Here is a 21,780-nt window from a genome sequence, read left to right on the forward strand (position 1 = left end):
AAAAAAAAAAACATATAGGTATACATATTGTTACACTCCTACAAAGTTCATAAAAAACTTTCAACATTATAATTATTTAAGTATCTACTCAGATTCTCTTATCTACCTAATCTTAGGTATAGTGTGCTATGTGTGTAGCTGCCAATTCTACCAATTATGTGAGATTGCCAAATAATCGACCTTTTTTTTATTATATTTATTTACATTTTTTCTCTCTCAACCCTAAATAAATAAATAAATTTATAAATAATAATTAAACAAGAACACTTTAATTTAAACAACATGCACCCTCACTTGTAGTTCTAGAAAAAAGTGTAGTGTGTGGTGCGACTCATTTTTACATTGCCTACAGGACACTTGGAAAAGAAATCGGTGAAACTTTAAATTGGGGACGGGGTCTAAGTTGGGGTAGTAATAATGGACCATAGGGGTAACCATAGGGGTGGCCTTTTTGATGACAAATCGTAACATTAAATTAAAAGCGTAGGAACTAAAACTAAGACTAATACCCTGTCACCAATATAATGTACTATTCCTTAACCGAAAAGTAACCTATACCTAGATATAGTAGAGAGTAAAGATCTATAGATCCACAATCATGCCTACAAAATCACTAATAAATAAAATATTTAGACATTATAATTTGTATATATCTCGTGCGGTAGACCCAAGGAGTCGTATGGGAAACGCAAGGGGTTCTGCGGAAGTCATGATCGTATGGATCATCAAGAACATCAAGACAACCATGGGTTCAGATGTGAAGATCTTTGCTCAAAGTAAGTACATATTGTTGAAGGGAATGTCACAAAAGGTCTAACCAGGTCGCAGTGACCAAGGGCGTTTATTAAAGCAGATGGCCTTACTTATAATAATACCAAAGTACATATTGTTAATAGGTACGGATTACAGTCCATTCACACTGCAAGAAACGAATTTTTCTTCGTCACGAATATAATTCTGTGGCGTATACAAATGAAATAGTGTGTTCACATTGCCAACGAAGAAAAATTGTCGTGCGGTAGACCCAAGGAGTCGTATGGGAAACGCAAGGGGTTGTGCGGAAGTCATGATCGTATGGATCATCAAGAACATCAAGACAACCATGGGTTCAGATGTGAAGATCTTTGCTCAAAGTAAGTACATATTGTTGAAGGGAATGTCACAAAAGGTCTAACCAGGTCGCAGTGACCAAGGGCGTTTATTAAAGCAGATGGCCTTACTTATAATAATAATACCAAAGTACATATTGTTAATAGGTACGGATTACAGTCCATTCACACTACAAGAAACGAATTTTTCTTCGTCACGAATATAATTCTGTGGCGTATACAAATGAAATAGTGTGTTCACATTGCCAACGAAGAAAAATTCGTGCAGTGTTAACAAGGTCAGTGAATTTTTCATCCAAAACTGTAGCTTTAAAACAGCGCCACCATGGTTTTCTAACATCATCTCTTCTAGAGTCTTTTGGTCTACCTTGACTTTTATAGCTACCTTTATGCCTATAATATACACGAGACCTTGTTTAGACTGCGGGGGTAAAGAGAATTTTAGTCTCATTCGAGTAGGATAAACAAGGTATATTCTAATTCTGTTCCTTCACAGATGTGCCCAAGAACTGAACTGTGACGACACCGGCGACCTTCATCACTCTTCCTCGCACAGTTCCCAAGGTCACCACCAGAGCTCCTCTCACTCCGGCTGCTCGCGGAAGACTGGCAGCGTGTGCGACTCGAAACCGAAAGGATCGCACTCGAGTCTTTCCGGCCATCATCGGGGATGCTCGGGGTCACGGCATAGACTTAGCGCATGCCCATCGGACATTTCTATCGATGAGAACTGCCCGATTCACGGCAAGCTGTCCCGGTCGCATCACGGAGAGGACTCTCCTTCTTCTGCCGGGAGCGAGTGTAAGGCCACCGCCTGTCAGCAGAAACCCCAGGTACATCATCAGCAAATTACCACAAGTTTTAGGCGAAAACCACGGCGACCATAAACCATGGACCCTCGCCGAGACCATCGACCATCGCAGAAAAAATACTCAGCTAATTTGATTTTCTGCGAGGGTCGGTACTATGGTCAAGGCTCCGATGAGGCCGCTTCTATTCATTAGCATGGTTTGTTTATTTTCTTTTGGGTTTGTACTTACTAGGTTACGGTCGATGATCTAAAGATTCTAAAGGGATTTTTCAGACCTATGAGAGCAATATAAACAAGCACTATGATCATTATTTTTTCTCAGCATACCATATTATCATATCATACATATTAAGTCAATCGTTCTCAGAAAGAAGGGGCCACGTTAGTTTAGTAGCAAAGATAGCATAGGCCCCTCTTCCTAGGAACAATTCAAGTATTGATCGCTGACAAATCAAAAATATCTTTTCATTCCCAGGTCCGCTTTTCCGACTGCGACACAACGGGACCAGACGGTCTAGCCGAAGAAGAGGCCACGTTAGTTTAGTAGCAAAGATAGCATAGGCCCCTCTTCCTAGGAACAATTCCAGTATTGATCGCTGACAAATCAAAAATATCTTTTCATTCCCAGGTCCGCTTTTCCGACTGCGACACAACGGGACCAGACGGTCTAGCCGCGCGTGAGCGGTCGCCTAGTGAGTCCCGGTCTCATTCGCGGCACCGCACCGAACCCCCAGCCCGGTCCCGAAGTGGCCAACCCGGGCGAGATGTAGGGAAAACGCCCAGTGGCAAGGATTTCCCGCAGAAGGGCCAGACCTCGTGTGAACCCCAGGTAAGAAATTAATTCAACTTGTGGGTACGTACATATGTCTTTAGGAAACCCCAGGTAAGAAATTGATTCTATTTGAAGCTTGGAAGGTAGCGCGTCTGCCTTGTAAGCGCTAGGCCGCGGGTTGGGAAAACGCCCAGTGCCAAGGATTGCCCGCAGAAGGGCCAGACCCCGTGCGAACCCCAGGTAAGAAATTAATTCTACTTGTGGGCATAGTTTGTAAAAGATAATCGAGAAAAATTAGCACAATAGCACCAAAACAAAGGATAAATATAGCAAAAAAGGATAAACAAGTTAGATGGATATTGACTATCTTTTAAAAAGAGAATCGAGGTAACAATAACAGATTTGATGAAGTTGGATAGTAATAGAACAAATGTACCTAATAAGTACTTAATAGGTACCTATAGGTCATAAATCAAACGTCGAGAAAAAATAGCACAATAGCACCAAAACAAAGGATAAATATAGCAAAAAAAGGATAAACAAGTTAGATGGATATTGACTATCTTTTAAAAAGAGAATCGAGATAGCAATAACAGATTTGATGAAGTTGGATAGTAATAGAACAAATGTACCTAATAAGTACTTAATAGGTACCTATAGGTCATAAATCAAACGTCAGCTAAAGAATCATCAACAAACCATAAAAAAAAAAAAAAAAAAAAAAAAAAAAAAAAAAATTTAAAATTTAGTAAACAATCATCAACAAACCATATAAAAAAAAATCAATTTAAAATTTAGCATTCATTAGGTCTGAATCAATATTCTGAAGCGACATCGACATTTGTGTGAACATAAACATCCTTTTTTCACGTTACCTAGGTACATTTTATTGCAAACTTTACACTAAACGCTTCTTCTTTTCCTCCGCCTTTTCAGAAGGGGTCTGGGTTTTTCGTCAACCCTCAATCAGCCCTTGGGTGATCGCTTTTGGGTTGACATTAGGTTTTGGCTACACATTTTACGAGTTCTTTGTCATTCCTTTAGCAAGGGAAATTCAGGCGGGTATACTCCCTGTTCAAAGTCCCCCAGCCAGGCAGTATAAACGAGGTATATTCTATTCTATCCCTCCCCAGATCACCCTTTCTGTGCACCGGTCCAAATCCCACTCTTCCCGGCGCTCATCCAAACCGCGCGCTAAAGTCCCCCAGCCAGGCAGTATATTCTATTCTATCCCTCCCCAGATCACCCTTTCTGTGCACCGGTCCAAATCCCACTCTTCCCGGCGCTCATCCAAACCGCGCGCCACCGACTCACCCGCATGTTCCGCGCGCAACTTCAACGAAAGCAAAATGAAGTTCGACCTTGTCTTTGAAAACATCTGCGAGAATTTGAGCGACGAAATGTACCGTATCCAGAAGGACGAGTGCATCACTTGCTGTGTGCCTTCGTATATTACCAAGGGGAAATCCAAAATGGGAGGTCGACAGAGCAAGTGTGATGTATCTGCGAGAATTTGAGCGACGAAATGTACCGTATACAGAAGGACGAGTGCATCACTTGCTGTGTGCCTTCGTATATTACCAAGGGGAAATCCAAAATGGGAGGTCGACAGAGCAAGTGTGATGTAGCAGCTGGTTGTTGAGCTTGTTAAGCAGCTGGTTGTTGAGCTTGTTCAGCAGCTGGTTGTTGAGCTGGTTCAGCAGATGGCTGAACTGTCCCAGCAGCTGGTCGTTGAGCTGGTTCAGTAGCTGGTTGGATGTTCTTCTTCTTCTTACTTCTTCTTCGTTTGCTTCTTCTTCTTCCTCCTCCTCCTCTTCTTCTTCTTCCAATTGCCTATAAGTAGGTATTGTAAACTGTTTGTTTAATGTTTTCAAGTTATCTGGTACCTTATATTTGAAGGTAGAGAGCGTTTCATAAATACTTTGCGTAAAAATTGTACTGCCAAGCTCACAACATGATTTTCTTGAATTTTTGGACAAGAAATTCACCCCAGACAAAAAGAACTTGATCACTACACCACCGATATACCTACTTTGATAGAAGGAACTGTAACAACGGAGGTCTTATCATCCCGAAATCGAAGAAAGAATTAAGGAGGGCAGGAAAAAGCCAGCCGTTCCGAGTAGGATAAAGTTCGCCCCGTACGTGAATCGAACCAGCGACAAAGAGCTTACAAATCTAACGAGGCTCGAATAATAAATAGGTACCTTTAAAATTCAACTTCAATTCATTGCCTGCAAATGTTACCTTTCTTTCGTGTTGTTCGCTTTTTTTCGGCCTCAGCACGTGATAACAATGAAATTTTATCTGCTTGAAAATCTGCTCTATTTTTGGCCCAATGCAGACCGCGGGACAAAGGGATTTTTTAAGCGCACAAAGTTCTATATTTGATACCCGTAAAATTCTATACTTACCTACCCTATCCCCAAGTTATACACCGTACATATACAATATACCTACGTATGATTATGTGATATTCTATTCCCAAAGTTCTATATTTGACATTCGTGTAACCATGCGAGCTAATTGCATTGTTCGCCTCACATTCTAATCAATTTCCAAAAAAGGCTTTTTCGAAAAACTCAAAAATAGGGCAGTGGTGGTTTTATGAAAGGGTCGACGAGTTTAATACCTATTAATAATAGGGTATGACCCCCAGCCCAGAATGTACCTTGGTAGGTACATACTATGTATATTGTAATTTAGGAAATTAGATGAAAATATTTGTTACATAGATATTAATAGGGCATAAATTTGTGCTTGAAAGTTAGTGGAATCTTTATAGGTAGGTATACGAGATCCAGTTGTGTCCGACAGTGGTATAGGTTCACTGTTTTCTATTATTCCATTTTCAGGAGCAACAACATAAAGTTATGACTGGAACAAATATTGCTTAGGCCAGCCACTCACTATCAAAAAAAAAAACTTATCGTAAAGTACTTATTGAGTAAGTTGAGGTGCATGAGTTGCTAAAACTTGATATCTTGTGCATCGTTTCCACCACTAGGCAATATCTATAGATTCTATGGTGTACCTATAGAGAATTCCAGCTTGGGTGTAGAGAAGTGTTTGACTGCTGAGTCATGAGACTCATGAGCATTGAGCAGTATTGATTGGCATCACATTTGTGATATCCATTGGTATCAAATACAATACCTCTCTCTAGTTTTCTCTTCTAGTAGATAGAGATACTTTGATACTCACCTATTCAAGCTACCATCATAATAATCTCACAGTGATATTGTCTGTTGCTGGTACTTATTATGGTCATATCCGTGCACTGTACATTAGGTAAAGGCTTACAACCTTAAAGAGATAAGGTGCGTTTTCGGAATAGTTGGTATTCTCCTATCCTGGCCTCCTTCGATTTCGGGACGATAAGACCTGCGTTGTAACAGTTCCCTCTATAAAACCTCAGAAGACCTGACGTTAGGTATACCTGATCAGGTCTGCCTGATAGTGTGTGCTCATCAGGTGTCAGGTCGACCTGATAGTGAGTGGCTGGCCAGAAAATCGCCATATGTCTGATGGCAAGTAGGTTTAATAGGCATATTTCGCCCATTTTTGAAAAGCGCAAAATATGATATATTTATTTTATTCACCCATCAATCCATCCTTAGGAGCAGCAACATTCTTGACTCATGACTGGAACAAATTTAAAATTTCTTATGAACCTTAAGTATCCCTTTTTTCAAATAGGCGTTCCGTGAGGAAAATAATCACCCTTATGTCTAATGCACGTGGGCGGACGATATAATAATCAAGGCTCGTCATAGAATTTTCCTAGAACCCAACATTCAGGTGCCTGTGGTACTTCTAGCAGTTCTAGCTAATGTTTTTCCTGAAGATGAAAAGCTTCTCTGAGCAGTCTGAGCTAGTATTTCCCTGAACCTTTCTAAAGTCTTCAAAATACACACCTGAAGTTTCATTAGGTATCTTGAAGAAATACAAAATACCTACTTACTCACCTGGTAATCAGGAGGGCGTGGGTTCAATCCCAGCCGAAGTGGAATAGAATAGAATTTTATTCTCATAAAAAAAGTACTTAGTAGTCTACTGCAGGGGTAAAGAGACCCTTCAGCCTTCAATCATATTCCTGACCAAAATTTACAATGGTAGTTAAGTACTGAGTTTATCCCCGACTTTGTTACAGGTAGGTACCTACTACCTACTTTGCTTTCGTCAGTACAATTTCAGTTTTCGAGTAGGTACTTAGGTACTTTTGTATGAAGTGTATTGTAGATATAAGTATCTAAAGTTTTACATTTAAATTATTGAACTTACTCTTACCCGAAGTGTACCATTGAACCTCAAAACCACTGACATCATCTGTGAGATCAACAACCAACTCCACGAAGCATTCAACATTCGGTTCCCTCTACCTCGAATGGCAATTACAGCGTTGCCATATGTTACCCCGGTTATGTAGGCCACGTTGCCAGAGCGTCATTTCGTGTAGAATGTTGCAACCTGCTGCTAAAAATAAAAATCCTGAAGACATAGGTACACATCTCTCACATGACTTGCTCGGAATTTTATGGAGATTCCCCAAAAATATGATAGAGAGAACTGAAACACTGATGGTGGATTTCACCAACCTTCTTTTCAGCCCCTAACTACCAGTTAACTTAACAACCTTGTTGGGCCTATACAAATCAAATGGAATTTAACAGGCCGTTAGCTTAACAGGCCTTCTACGGACTGAAAAATTATAGGTGAAACTCCATATCAAGACCTCATCGTCTCGAAATTGAAGAGCGAGAAGGACAGTATGGGAGAAAGATAGGCGTTCCGAGAACAAACTGTATCTGTTCAGAATAAAGTTCCCGGGCGAGGATCAACAACCACCCATGGGAATCGAACCAGCAAACTATCGCTAAGAAGGCAGGCGCGGTACCTTCCGAGCTAACTGGGCTTTCTTCGGAGTAAATTTGAGGGTTGTAATGCGAAGTGATGCCTTCTTCCCGAAGTTGTTGACTCTCTTTTCTTGTACCTAAAAGCTCTCAACCTGTTCAACCTTATACGTCTATAACTTAGCGGTATCCGCGCGAACGACCTACTGCCCGTAGTGTAAACTACTAAAGCGCCTAAAAAGGAAAAAAAAGTTGTTGTTGTTGTTGTTGTTGTAGCGGCTTTAGCTTTCGCCGAATGGCGATAGCAGAATAAAGAAAAGATGTCTTTTTGTATCTGCTATACACCGGGGTGATGGTCTCTAGCTCTAGCCATGTTAAATTGGCTGGCTCGTCCTGAACCGCAGTCAACCATCGTGAGGACTTGTGCTTGGTCTTTAAAGCAGAGTAAAAGCACATGCTAAATAGTTACGCCACTCTGTGATATTTAGGCACCTTAAGACGCCCAAGGAACGTAACGCAACACTAATTCTTTAAAAAAAAAAGTGATAAAGGGAACAACTAGTGTTGGGTCGTGGGTAAATACCCACTGGGTGGGTAAATAAAAATTGGGTATTTACCCGGGTATTTATCCACCCCCAGGGTGGGTAAATACCCGGGTATTTTCAAAAAAAGAAGAAAAATAAACAAATAACATTGTCCCTTGATTTTTTTTTTTTTTAATTTCCCAAGCACAATTCGACTGAGGCGCTTCTTGAAAGTACACGGGTATTTATAAAAATTGGGTATTTACCCGGGTAAATACCCAGGATATTTACCCCAAAAATAAGTACCCGGGTATTTACCCATCACTAGGAACAACAGAGGATAAATCCTGAAATATGTAGAAGAGAGCAGGGCAGGATAGTAGAAAGCCAACCGTTCCGAGAAGCCGAGAACGAACCATATTTGTTTAGGACAAAGTTCGCCCCGGACGGGAATCGAACCTCCGACCTATCGTCACAACCTAACTAGGCTGGTGTAGTTATTAATTTTCCATACCAAATATATAAGTAGGTATGGACTATGGAACTTGTACCTTTAAATATTTCAGTATAAACTCCTTTTGGACAGATAAACTCTGCTAGATAAAAAAAGGTTTGGTAGAACGCAAAATAAATATTGACCGAGAAATAATTTGGAAGTGTTCTTTCTTGACTCGAATTCAGAACAAAAGAACCAAGATATCGAAGAATCACGAATCAAAACCTCTGTTGCAAGAAGACCTTGACTCAAGAAGTTGGGCACCTTAAGACAACCAAGAAACTCTGGCGTAGCTCAATAGGAAGAATTGAAGGAGCGTAAATCACATGCTAAATGTTGTTGTTGTAGCGGCTTTAGCTTTCGCCGAATGGCGATAGCAGAATAAAGAAAACATATCTTTTTGTATCTGCTATACACCGGGGTGATGGTCTCTAGCTCTAGCCATGTTAAATTGGCTGGCTCGTCCTGAACCGGGCACCTTAAGACAACCAAGAAACTTTGGCGTAGCTCAATAGGAAGAATTGAAGGAGCGTAAATCACATGCTAAATGTTGTTGTTGTTGTAGCGGCTTTAGCTTTCGCCGAATGGCGATAGCAGAACAAAGAAAACATATCTTTTTGTATCTGCTATACACCGGGGTGATGGTCTCTAGCTCTAGCCATGTTAAATTGGCTGGCTCGTCCTGAACCGCAGTCAACCATCGTGAGGACTTGTGCTTGGTCTTTAAAGCAGAGTAAAAGCACATGCTAAATAGTTACGCCACTCTGTGATATTTAGGCACCTTAAGACGCCCAAGGAACGTAACGCAACACTAATTCTTTAAAAAAAAAAGTGATAAAGGGAACAACTAGTGTTGGGTCGTGGGTAAATACCCACTGGGTGGGTAAATAAAAATTGGGTATTTACCCGGGTATTTATCCACCCCCAGGGTGGGTAAATACCCGGGTATTTACAAAAAAAGAAGAAAAATAAACAAATAACATTGTCACTTGATTTTTTTTTTTTTTAATTTCCCAAGCACAATTCGACTGAGGCGCTTCTTGAAAGTACACGGGTATTTATAAAAATTGGGTATTTACCCGGGTAAATACCCAGGATATTTACCCCAAAAATAAGTACCCGGGTATTTACCCATCACTAGGAACAACAGAGGATAAATCCTGAAATATGTAGAAGAAAGGAGGGCAGGATAGTAGAAAGCCAACCGTTCCGAGAAGCCGAGAACGAACCATATTTGTTTAGGACAAAGTTCGCCCCGGACGGGAATCGGCAGAGTAAAAGCACATGCTAAATAGTTACGCCACTCTGTGATATTTAGGCACCTTAAGACGCCCAAGGAACGTAACGCAAAGAAAAAAAAAAGTGATAGAGGGAACTATAACAACAGAGGATAAATCCTGAAATATGTAGAAGAGAGCAGGGCAGGATAGTAGAAAGCCAACCGTTCCGAGAAGCCGAGAACGAACCATATTTGTTTAGGACAAAGTTCGCCCCGGACGGGAATCGAACCTCCGACCTATCGTCACAACCTAACTAGGCTGGTGTAGTTATTAATTTTCCATACCAAATACATAAGTAGGTATGGAACTTGTACCTTTAAATATTTCAGTATAAACTCCTTTTAGACAGATAAACTCTGCTAGATAAAAAATAATAGAAAGTAAAAAGTTTGGTAGGTAGAACGCAAAATAAATATTGACCGAGAAATAATTTGGAAGTGTTCTTCCTTGACTCGAATTCAGAACAAAAGAACCAAGATATCGAAGAATCACGAATCAAAACCTCTGTTGCAAGAAGACCTTGACTCAAGAAGTACTTGGTAGATTCAATCCTAACTACTTACCTCTCTAGAAGTTGTTCAGAATAGTTCACATCTAGATTTTAGAGTTCTAGATCTAATATTCAGTTTTATTTCCCCTGGATTACCTTCACACTTCACACCTTCACCAATAAAGTGAAATAACCAAATAATTATCTAGGTAAGTAAGTACCAGCCTAAAGCCTAGTTAGCTTGGTTGGTAGCGCGGCTGTCTTGTAAGCGCTAGGCCGATTCCCGCCCGTGGCGCATTTTATCCTGAACGGATAAGATTCGGTCTCGGAACGGCTGGCTTTCTCCTATCCTGTCTTCCTTCTTTCTTCGCTTTCGGAACGATAAGACCTTAGCAGTTACAGTTCCCTCTATCAAACCTAAAAAAAAAACTGGTACTTCTAGCTAATGTTTTCCCTGAAGATGAAAAGCTTCTCTGAGCAGTCTGAGCTAGTATTTCCCTGAAGGCCCTGAACCTTTCTAAAGTCTTCAAAATACACACCTGAAGTTTCATTAGGGCTCTCGACGCCCTACATGGCTTTATTTCTTCAAGATACCTACTTACGTACTCACCTGGTAATCAGGAGAGCGTGGGTTCAATCCCAGCCGAAGTGGAATAGAATAGAATTTTATTCTCATAAAAAAGTAGTAGTCTACTGCAGGGGTAAAGAGACCCTTCACTCCCTTCAGCCTTCAATTCTATTCCTCACCACAATAATGGTAGTTACTGAGTTTATCCCCGACTTTGTTACCTACTTTGCTTTCGTCAGTACAATTTCAGATTTCGAGTAGGTACTTTTGTATGAAGTGTATTGTAGATATAAGTATCTAAAGTTTTATATTTAAATTATTGAACTTACTCTTACCCGAAGTGTACCATTGAACCTCAAAACCACTGACATCATCAGTGAGATCAACAACCAACTCCACGAAGCATTCAACATTCGGTTCCCTCTACCTCGAATGGCAATTACAGGGTTGCCATATGTTACCCCGGTTATGTAGGCCACGTTGCCAGAGCGTCATTTCGTGTAGAATGTTGCAACCTGCTGCTAAAAATAAAAAATACCAAAGTACATATTGTTAATAGGTACGGATTACAGTCCATTCACACTACAAGAAACGAATTTTTCTTCGTCACGAATATAATTCTGTGGCGTATACAAATGAAATAGTGTGTTCACATTGCCAACGAAGAAAAATTCGTGCAGTGTTAACAAGGTCAGTGAATTTTTCATCCAAAACTGTAGCTTTAAAACAGCGCCACCATGGTTTTCTAACATCATCTCTTCTAGAGTCTTTTGGTCTACCTTGACTTTTATAGCTACCTTTATGCCTATAATATACACGAGACCTTGTTTAGACTGCGGGGGTAAAGAGAATTTTAGTCTCATTCGAGTAGGATAAACAAGGTATATTCTAATTCTGTTCCTTCACAGATGTGCCCAAGAACTGAACTGTGACGACACCGGCGACCTTCATCACTCTTCCTCGCACAGTTCCCAAGGTCACCACCAGAGCTCCTCTCACTCCGGCTGCTCGCGGAAGACTGGCAGCGTGTGCGACTCGAAACCGAAAGGATCGCACTCGAGTCTTTCCGGCCATCATCGGGGATGCTCGGGGTCACGGCATAGACTTAGCGCATGCCCATCGGACATTTCTATCGATGAGAACTGCCCGATTCACGGCAAGCTGTCCCGGTCGCATCACGGAGAGGACTCTCCTTCTTCTGCCGGGAGCGAGTGTAAGGCCACCGCCTGTCAGCAGAAACCCCAGGTACATCATCAGCAAATTACCACAAGTTTTAGGCGAAAACCACGGCGACCATAGACCATGGACCCTCGCCGAGACCATCGACCATCGCAGAAAAAATACTCAGCTAATTTGATTTTCTGCAAGGGTAGGTACTATGGTCAAGGCTCCGATGAGGCCGCTTCTATTCATTAGCATGGTTTGTTTATTTTCTTTTGGGTTTGTACTTACTAGGTTACCCAAGGTCAGTGAGTTTTTCATTCAAAACTGTAGCTTTAAAACAGCGCCACCATGGTTTTCTAACATCATCTCTTCTAGAGTCTTTTGGTCTACCTTGGCTTTTATAGCTATGTACCTTTATGCCTATAATATACACGAGACCTTGTTTAGACTGCGGGGGTAAAGAGAATTTAGTCTCATTCGAGCAGGATAAACAAGGTATATTCTAATTCTGTTCCTTCACAGATGTGCCCAAGAACTGAACTGTGACGACACCGGCGACCTTCACCACTCTCATATGATAGATGAAACGATCTAACAGTTCTCTCATTGTCTAGTGAAAAATGGGTATTGATGTCAAACGGAACACTGTAATTTGGGCACACCTTTAGAGAGGAAGGGAAGCTGATCTCCCGTAGGTCCCATGTAGGATCCGCCTCTGATTTTCATTTCCTACAATAATCATATCAATTTTGTTCCATCTCAAGATTTTCCCCCTAGGTCTATCAGACATGAAAAAATACTAAAATCTCAATTTTTTTAGCGCAATTCTGTCCGGGAACGGAAAATGTTAAGTCGGGATTCGAACCGCAATTGTCTAAAAAATGTCTTGATAACCCCAGTAGCTTGCTAGATTCCGAAAGGTGGTACTCGGTTAGTATGACCGAAAATGTCCTACGCTCTACCCATCGCCATCAACAGGGGCCAAGAATTTAAACCATCCTCAACACAAATCCGTGAAATTTTCGGCCACTCTCAATTCAAACTCTCAGTTCACTCTCAAGCACAAAATTCACAACACACAGAAAAATTTCACCGCTCTCTTCAACAGAACACAAGAACAATCACAGCATTTAAGTTTTTTTCCCCAAACAGAACACAAAAGAACTTCCTAACAGAGCACCCAACACCAACAATACAACTACATCCATAACATCCCAAATCACACGTTCACCCGTCAAAAAGCTTACGAAGACAGATCAAGTACCGAGTCTCAGATAGTCTGTCCATCCTACAAAACCGCAGAAGTGAAAACTCAAGAAGAAGACCTCAGCTATTCGTTCGATAAGGTAGCCAAAACCTTCTACCCTGTCAAGATCCCCCTGTCGGGTTAAACCCGCCCCTTTGGAGGAGCACCAACCATCTTGCGCGCAGCTCCTGCTTTCCCTATCGGTCCCAAACAGAACACAAAAGAAGTTCCTAACAGAACACCCAACAACACAACTACATCCATAACATCCCAAATCACACGTTCACCCGTCAAAAAGCTACGAAGACAGATCAAGTACCGAGTCTCAGATAGTCTGTCCATCCTACAAAACCGCAGAAGAGAAAACTCAAGAAGAAGACCTCTGCTATTCGTTCGATAGGGTAGCCAAAACCTTCAACCCTGTCAAGATCCCCCTGTCGGGTTAAACCCGCCCCTTTGGAGGAGCACCAACCATCTTGCGCGCAGCTCCTGCTTTCCCTATCGGGTTTGTTAACCCGCTCTGCTCCAAATTTGTTCTCCGCCCTCACAAGACCTTTCACAATGTCGCACTACAACAGCGAGGAAGATATGTGCCACTGCGACGAACACCATACTCTCTCATATGAGCGCGGAAGGGGCTGTGGGAAGCACCGCAGTGATTCGTGCCACTCGGGGTCAAGCCACCACAGCGACAAGTGCAGCGGCGGAAGACACCACAGCAAAAAACGCCATTCAAGCCACGACAGCGGAAAATGCCATTCAAGTCGCGATAAGTGCGGAGGCGGTTCAAGTCACCACAGCGCAAATTTCGGATCCCACGATAAGTGTGGAGGCAGCTCGAGTCATGACAAGTGTGGCGGCTCTAAACACCACGGGAAAAGTGACGCATGCGACAAATACTCCACGGACCGTTCCTCCCGACACGACAAGTGTCACGACCGTCAATGTGACGATAAGCACGACCGGTGTAACGAGTGCGGGAAACGCGAGAGCAAATGCGATTGCGAAGCGGAAGTGTGCGACCAATGCGGGAAAACGAAAAACGGCAAAAAAGACAAGTGTGGCAAAGCGGACAAGGGACACGACAAACACGGATGCGGCAAACACCACCGCAAACACGGCTCGCACCACGGCGAATGTGACGCATGCGGCAAACCCAAACACAAGTGCAAGTGCGATGAAGGTCACGACAGGTGCCATCGGTGCGGCAAATCCCACGACAAATCCGGTAAATCGCACGATAAATGCGGTAAATCGCACGATAAATGCGGTAAATCCCACGACAGTTGCGGTTCGCACGACAAATCCGGCGGCGGATCGCATGACAAGTGTGACGCGTGCGGCAAACGCGAGGACAAATGTCAGTGCGATTCCGAACACAGTGGATCGCACGGGAAATTGTCGCACGACAAATGTGGACACGACAAGAAGCACGGAAAATGTGACCGCTGCGGTAAAACGCATAAGGGGGGCAAACACAAGGCGTGCGACGTGTGCGGACAGAGGAAGAACAAATGTGAATGCGACGGCCAGGCGGATCACCACAAGGACTCGTGCGGTAAGTGTGATGGGAATACCGATGATTCGTGCTGCCAGGGGAGCGCTGACGTGTGTAAGAAACAATGTGGACCCATGTGAGAAAATACAAGAAAGCCTAAACCATGTATGAAATCCTGTCCAGGGTAAGAAAACAAGAGATCTTGAGCCATGTCAGAAATCCTGTTAAATAAAATACAAGAAATAAACTTGTGAAATAAACTGACCCTTACAAGAAATAAAGTAAATAAAATACCTTGCAAAATACTGACGTGTTTTTCCCAGAGGTTTCATCCAGGGAACTGTAACTGCTAAGGTTAATTTCCAGAAAGTGAAGAGAGAAAGAAATTAAGAATAACCCAACCTAGGTGGGAATCGAACCCATGACCTAGCACTTACAAGGCAGATGCGCTACCAACCAAGCTTGGAAATCCTACAAATTGAGATTACTGTACTGCAAGAAATGTGCCAGGTACCTGAGGTACTTCTTTTTTTTTTTAATGCATAAAGATATACTCATACACAAGACCTTGTTTAGACTGCAAGAGTAAAGATACTTTTCAGTCTCAGTCCAGCAGGATAAACAAGATAAGGATAGGTAGGTACGAGTATTTTAACTCTCCTTATTTTTTTTTATTATTATTATTATTATTATTATTTTTAATGCATAAAGATATACTCATACACAAGAACTTGTTTAGACTGCAAGAGTAAAGATACTTTTCAGTCTCAGTCCAGCAGGATAAACAAGATAAGGATAGGTAGGTACGAGTATTTTAAGTATACTCACCCAGCCAGCCTTGGATAGGTTTCGCCTCCTCAATCATAATCAGCACACTGTAGATCAGAAGAAAAGAGTGACCCGAGATGTCAAACCCTGACCATCGGGCTCCGGCCTCCAAACATTTGGACCGCCTCGAGAACCTTGGCTCTGTACATCGCCCGTAAATGCTTTCAATGTACTGGAACATGTTCGTCCAGAACATCCAGAAAAATGTGGCCACACCTGAAAATGACAAAATATAAATAGATAAAAAAGAATTATAAAAAAAAAAAATAGTTGTACAACCATATTTAATTATTAACACTTTACAGATAGGTAAAATGTTTTTATAAAATTCTTGGGATGAAGAGAGTACACTCCCAGTAGTCAGACTATTGTCACTAAAAACTGACCATCAAAAATTAGACCCGATTTCCCGATTACATTACTTTCCTTCCTATAGGATAAGAAAAGTAAAAAACTATCAATTTTTGTTCTTACCCAGCCTCAGCAGGTGGAATGCCACTTGTTTTCTGTCACTGCAGCAGTAGGTATAGCTTGTCATGACAACAAACGGTATGGTACAGATCAATGTCCATCCCCAACCTGGAAAGCAATAAGAAACAGGTAGGTATTGAATCAAAAGTAGAACACAATTTTCAAGATAGGTAAGTAGGTACTTACAAATTTTACTTCGCACTTACACTTACCCTGGCACTGTTTGTCTTTCAGATAAGGTTTCATGATAAAAAAAAAAAAACTTGTCCATTAGGTACTTAAGTCTCTGATAACAAAGGAGTCTACACCTTAATTAACAAAATTCTTGTTCTCAAGTCAGACTGAAGTCAATTTTGGCCAGATGTTTAGAATTTTATTGATGTTTCAATGAAACTTTAGAGCCAGTATTTTTTATTAGTAAAATATGGGTGTGAGAGACAGTACTGTCTTCCCATACGTATGGGAATCAGTAAATGGAAGTATTAAGTTGGTACTCACCTAATTTGACAAAATACTGATTCAAAAAGTGACTAGATTGTGAAAAGTATGACTTTGGATACGGCAAGACATCACCAATGATGGAGACAGCAAACAGTATTCCGAGATAGGTTGCTATCCGATATTTGATCTCAAGCATCAGATATTTATTCCCCAGACCAAGCACTACACGAATCAACTCATCAACAAGTGTCTCTTTAGCTGGTGTTGGTTTTGTTCCTTTGGTCTTTGACTGTTCAAAGTTACCCGAGCTGAAGTTCTGGTGCTTGATGCTGTCTCGTCTGATGGGATTTCTACGTCCGGCCATCATTGACATGGGTACAAGTTAACACTAGAGAATAAAATCACTACACATGAACCTCTATCTCTGGGCATAAAACGCTGCAATGGTTTATTGTTTTGAGCAAAATGATCCAGGACTCTGGTCTAGATCTTGTTCTACACTCCAGACACTAGGAAAACAGGAAATCCTCTATGTAGAACAGAGTTCAAAGTTGGTAAATATTTCTGAAGTTTAGCAAAACCACAACTGCCCTGAATTTACATTGAGCTCCGTTATCTAATCTGAAACTTCCAACTTATCTTGATGAAGAAATAACTTTCAGATTGCCTAATTTTCCGACAAAAAGTGAAAATTTAACATGAAAATTACAAAAATTCAACTTTTCCCACTACAGTCATTTTCAAAATAGCTGGGCATTCCACGAACAAAAAGAGGGAAGGGAAAGCGAGGGACAAGAGAGAAAACCTTTTTCTCTCTCCCTCCCTCTCTCTTCCTTTTCCACGGGGGGGGGCGAATGTAGGGGAAATTTCATCCTGAAAAAAATATCTCCCACCGATCAATACGCAACTTCCCCTCGATTTTTTCCCTCAGGTAAAAAGTCCCACGAGAGAAGAGAAAAAAATCCCTTTGATATTTTGCACGAAACGTTCGTTTCTTTACATTTCCCTGGCACTTTCTTCATATGGTGTAGGTATTATGATTAATCTCGATCTCTCTCGTCCTTTATTATTTATTCTTTCTCTCTGTCTCTCCCTTTCTCCTTTTGTTTATCTTTTTCTCGTACTTTCTCTTTTTTCTCTCCCTCTCTCTCTTTCTACTCTGAATAATTCTCAGATACCTACTTTGGATGTAAAGTCTTTTCATCCCCTAAACTCCCTAAAGATAACTTGCTGACTTGTGAAATGACAGGATAGAATAGAATATACTCCATTTATCCTTCTAGAACTGAGATATTTATACTTTATACTTTGTTTATCCTTCTAGGACTGAGATAGGGAAAAGAGGGACTTGAACAAAGCTAATGCCTCAGGCAAACAATAAAAGGGAAGACGAAAAGGAATATGAAGAGGATAGGTATATCTTTTGTTCTTTTCAAAGGATTTTTCAAGGTGTCTTTAAAGTCACTGTATAACAACTACTCTAAGGTGAAATGTGACCAAGTCATACCTACTACCTATTAATAAACTATGGAAAACACAACAACAACATGTTAATAGTACCCATTTCCATATTCGCCAATCGAAAATCGACGGACGAATTGGAGTTCTATGGGCTCTCAAAAATTACCGTGATAATAATCACGGAATAAAAACTCGGGTAAAATTGTGGTTGATCAGGGGTTACTTACAAAAGTATGGTAAAAATCTAGAAAAGTGAGAAGTTTTATATGAATAGATATTGACATTAAACTTGGTAAACTTGGAGTATGTTTTTTACTTTTTTTTTTTTTAATTAAATTGTTATTTTTATTATTATTATTATTATTATTTTATTTTGTTATTATTTTTTAAAGAGTCTGAAACTTCCAACTTATCTTGATAAAGAAATAACTTTCAGATTGCCTAATTTTCCGACAAAAAGTGAAAATTTAACATGAAAATTACAAAAATTCAACTTTTCCCACTACAGAAAATATGCAAAAAATGACATGCGTCAATGCAGGTCATTAGGTCAAAAATCACCCAATCAGAGCTCGACTTTTTGATGGGAAAAAGTTCTAATCACTTTTGTCCTGCTAGGTATTTTTATTTTATTTATTCGGATTTTTTTTTTACTTTAAATTAAAATAAAAAATCCTTCAGAAAATTAATCTTTTATTAAATCAAATTAATACGACTAGATTAATGGAATCTATTTTTTCAAAGCATATAGCAGCATAATTTATGAAAACTAAAAACTTTTATTAATCCCGTGCGCATTAAATTTTTCCTGCCAAACAGCTGAGCTGAGGCGCGTTAAAATCTTATCAGCTGATTGGCCGGACAAATCGATTTGAGAAACAGTGCCGCTTTCTAGCAGATTTTTTGAAAATCATCAATGTTCGTTACAAAGTCGTTGATTACAAAAAAATTCGAGCATTTTCAGCATTTTTGATTTTTACTTTTTCTTTGTCAAGGCAGGGCCGGATTAGCCCCCCGCGGGGCCCGGGGCAGTTTCAAAGGCGCGGGGCCCCCAGTTTGGGCTGATCGAACTTAAAATTTTCAGCGCCGCAGGCGAAATTTTTCAAAAAGTAGGTAGATACCTATGTGCCTCATGCTTTGTCACAAGTAGGGTTTCCAGACGTCCGGGTTTTCCCGGACATGTCCGGGTTTTTACATGTTTGTCCGGCGTCCGGGGGGATTTTTGAAAATTTGGGAAATGTCCGGGTTTTTGATGATAAGACTCCAATAATATTAAAAAGCGTTTTTAATTCTTCTGAGAAAAGATTTGAAAAAAAAAAGATCAATTCGTCATGTGTATTTTACATGACTAGATTGTCTTTACATTATGGACATTCATGTCTTTACATTATGGACATTCAACAAAACCAGTAAACATGTTTGCTTTCATCGGAATGTGAAGAAGAACGATCGTGTGTAACTTAAGTAAGACAAATGCAGTGTTCTCTGCACCCTGGGCACTGGTGCAAACTATACATTTTGAAATTTGGGAAATGTCCGGGTTTTCGATGGAATGTCCGGGTTTTTGGAACCAAATGTCCTACTTTTTAAAAATTTGATCTGGAACCCTAGTCACAAGTTAATTTTTCACGTACCTAATTCGTAGATATTTTCTTATCCTAATTTTCGCTGAACGCTAAAGTGAGCAAAATAAAATAGAGTGCCGCAGGCGAAATTTTTGAAAATTTTGCTAGATATTTTCTTATCCTAATTTTAGCTGAACGCTAAAGTGAGCAAAATAAATTAGAGCACCGCAGGCGAAATTTTTGAAAATTTTGGTCCACAATCTTGAGAAATCCAGGCTCACCAAAAGTAAATTTTTCAGCGCCGCAGGCGATTTTTTTTTTCCCTGTGTCAAGGTCGCGTTCTTGGACCAAGGTCGTAGATGGAAATGTTTGTAATGATTGTGATCCCTATGCTCTAGGTATGTACCTACTCATTTACCTACCTAGTGCCTATTTATAGAAATTCTTTTGCAGGTTTCTCTTTCTTAAAAGCAATTTTTTTTTTTCTTAGGTTTGCTAGAAGGAGCTGTAACTGCCAAGGTCTTATCGTCCGAAATCGAAAGGAGAAGGAACACAGGATAGGAGAAAGCCAGCCGCTCTGAGAACGAACCTTATCCGGTCAGGATAAAATCCGTCCCGGGTGGGAAAATCTAACCCGCGGCCTAGCACTTACAAGGCAGACGCGCTACCAACCAAGCTAACTAGGCTGGCAGAAGCAGTCTTGGCCATTTGAAAAAGGTAAATTAGCCATGAACTTACACTGAGAAAAAAGATGGTGACAGGGTGCCACAAGTTTAGGGTGGAAGAACTCTATTATCCGGTTACTTCCCCTGATTTAGGTTGATGGAATGCTTTCTATGTAGGTATTATAGTGTCGAACTTCCCGATATAGAGTTCAATATTAGTGTGCCGGAACCCACAGTCACCCGATTGGGCTGCCGGCACCCTAGTTTTTTCTCAGTGCAGTTTTGGGAGGTGGATTGATGGCGAAGATAAAGCTAGAGAGAGAGAGCTATTTTTAGTTTTCTACTAATCCCACATCCATGTTGTTGAATATTTAATTTTCTTGCTCATAAAATCATCTCTCTCTCTCTCTCTCTCTTTCTCTCTCTCTCTCTCTCTCTCTTTTTCCCTCTCTCTCCTTTCTTCCACAATAGGAGAGACAGGAATAAGAATTATTCAGAATTATTCCTGTCTAGAAAGAAAATAAGAGAGACAGGAATAAGAATTATTCCTGTCTCTCTTATTTTCTTTCTAATCCATTTCTTCTTTCTTCTTCTAAAACTCTCGTTTCCTTTCTTTTTCCTCTTCTTCTTCTTCTTCTTCTTCTTCTTCTTCTTCTTCTTCTTCTCCTCCTGCTCCTCCTCATCTTTCTTTCTCTCTCACTCGTTGTCTGTCATATAATTCACTTATCTCTGCGACACATGATTACCCTTAGAATTCCAAAACGGTAAATTATCTCTCTCTCTCTCTCCTCTGTCTCTCTCTCTCTCTATCCTCGACCTTTTTTGTCTCTTTTTTTCCTTTTCCTCCGGTCTTTCCCCTCTCTCTCTTTGCCTCCTCCATCTCTCTCTCTCTCATCTATAAGTTATAATCTGTTTGCGATAAAATCTTCACCGGGCGGGAACCGACCCCGCGACATAGTGCTTACAAGTTCTTACAAGTTAACTAGGCTGGCCCCTAGCCCCTACCCCTACATCCTACAGGAATCATCAGAAGTTAGGATCGCGGGTTCGGGTTCGGGCAGCTGACATAGGTACTGCCAATTGCCGAAGCCTAAGTGCCATATATGGCAATAAATTAACACCCATTTCCATTGTATTCGCCTATCGGATATCAGCGAAATGGAGTTCCATGGGCTTCCAAAAATTCTCGACCCTATTAATAATTTAGTAGATACAACAACAACAACAACAACAACAACAACAACAACAACAACAACAACAACAACAACAACAACAACAACAACAACAACAAGACGAACAACACCACGAACAACACCACCAACAACAACACCAACAACAACACCACCAACACCACCACCACCACCACCACCAACAACAACAACAACAACAACAACAACAACAACAACAACAACAACAACAACAACAACAACACCAACACCAACAACAACAACATTGTTAGAGGGAACTGTTCCAATGGAGATCTTATCACCACGAAATCGAATAGAAGAATGAGGACAGGATAGGAGAAATCCAGCCGT

At 40.8% G+C, this 21,780-nt stretch overlaps 3 protein-coding genes across 3 annotated transcripts; 2 read left to right on the top strand and 1 right to left on the bottom strand.

Annotated features, from left to right (window-relative positions):
- Window positions 1-659: 659 nt before the first annotated feature.
- On the top strand, window positions 660-12,662 carry LOC108252728. Its single transcript, XM_026825560.1, has 9 exons — window positions 660-776; window positions 1,606-1,942; window positions 2,549-2,749; window positions 3,934-4,197; window positions 4,348-4,436; window positions 6,989-7,117; window positions 11,245-11,373; window positions 11,812-12,159; window positions 12,590-12,662. The coding sequence occupies exons 1-9, from the start codon at window positions 718-720 to the stop codon at window positions 12,660-12,662; spliced, it is 1,629 nt and encodes a 542-aa protein (XP_026681361.1). The 5' UTR covers window positions 660-717.
- Window positions 12,663-13,874: 1,212 nt separating this feature from the next.
- Window positions 13,875-14,951, top strand: LOC103511950 (keratin-associated protein 5-1-like). The gene has a single exon (XM_026825562.1). The coding sequence runs from the start codon at window positions 13,875-13,877 to the stop codon at window positions 14,949-14,951; it is 1,077 nt and encodes a 358-aa protein (XP_026681363.1).
- A 659-nt stretch (window positions 14,952-15,610) lies between these two features.
- Window positions 15,611-17,288, bottom strand: LOC103511951 (FIT family protein CG10671). Its single transcript, XM_008476703.2, has 3 exons — window positions 16,609-17,288; window positions 16,114-16,218; window positions 15,611-15,855 (listed from the first exon to the last, which is right to left on the bottom strand). The coding sequence occupies exons 1-3, from the start codon at window positions 16,922-16,924 to the stop codon at window positions 15,626-15,628; spliced, it is 651 nt and encodes a 216-aa protein (XP_008474925.1). The 5' UTR covers window positions 16,925-17,288; the 3' UTR covers window positions 15,611-15,625.
- Window positions 17,289-21,780: the final 4,492 nt, after the last annotated feature.

The sequence above is a fragment of the Diaphorina citri genome, unplaced genomic scaffold (assembly GCF_000475195.1).
Source record: "Diaphorina citri unplaced genomic scaffold, Diaci psyllid genome assembly version 1.1 scaffold773, whole genome shotgun sequence".
NCBI lineage: Eukaryota > Metazoa > Arthropoda > Insecta > Hemiptera > Psyllidae > Diaphorina > Diaphorina citri.

What these genes read in the sequence shown, in the direction of transcription:
- LOC108252728 (XM_026825560.1), top strand. Translation starts at nt 718, where the DNA reads ATGGATCATCAAGAACATCAAGACAACCATGGGTTCAGATGTGAAGAT. An exon ending in AGAGCAAGTGTGATGTATCT is followed by an intron (nt 4,198 to 4,347) that starts GCGAGAATTTGA and finishes CTTGTTAAGCAG; the next exon opens with CTGGTTGTTGAGCTTGTTCA. An exon ending in AAACCCCAGGTACATCATCA is followed by an intron (nt 12,160 to 12,589) that starts GCAAATTACCAC and finishes GTTCCTTCACAG; the next exon opens with ATGTGCCCAAGAACTGAACT.
- LOC103511950 (XM_026825562.1), top strand. Translation starts at nt 13,875, where the DNA reads ATGTCGCACTACAACAGCGAGGAAGATATGTGCCACTGCGACGAACAC.
- LOC103511951 (XM_008476703.2), bottom strand. Translation starts at nt 16,924, where the DNA reads ATGTCAATGATGGCCGGACGTAGAAATCCCATCAGACGAGACAGCATC. An exon ending in TCAGTATTTTGTCAAATTAG is followed by an intron (nt 16,219 to 16,608) that starts GTGAGTACCAAC and finishes ATTGCTTTCCAG; the next exon opens with GTTGGGGATGGACATTGATC. An exon ending in ATTCCACCTGCTGAGGCTGG is followed by an intron (nt 15,856 to 16,113) that starts GTAAGAACAAAA and finishes TGTCATTTTCAG; the next exon opens with GTGTGGCCACATTTTTCTGG.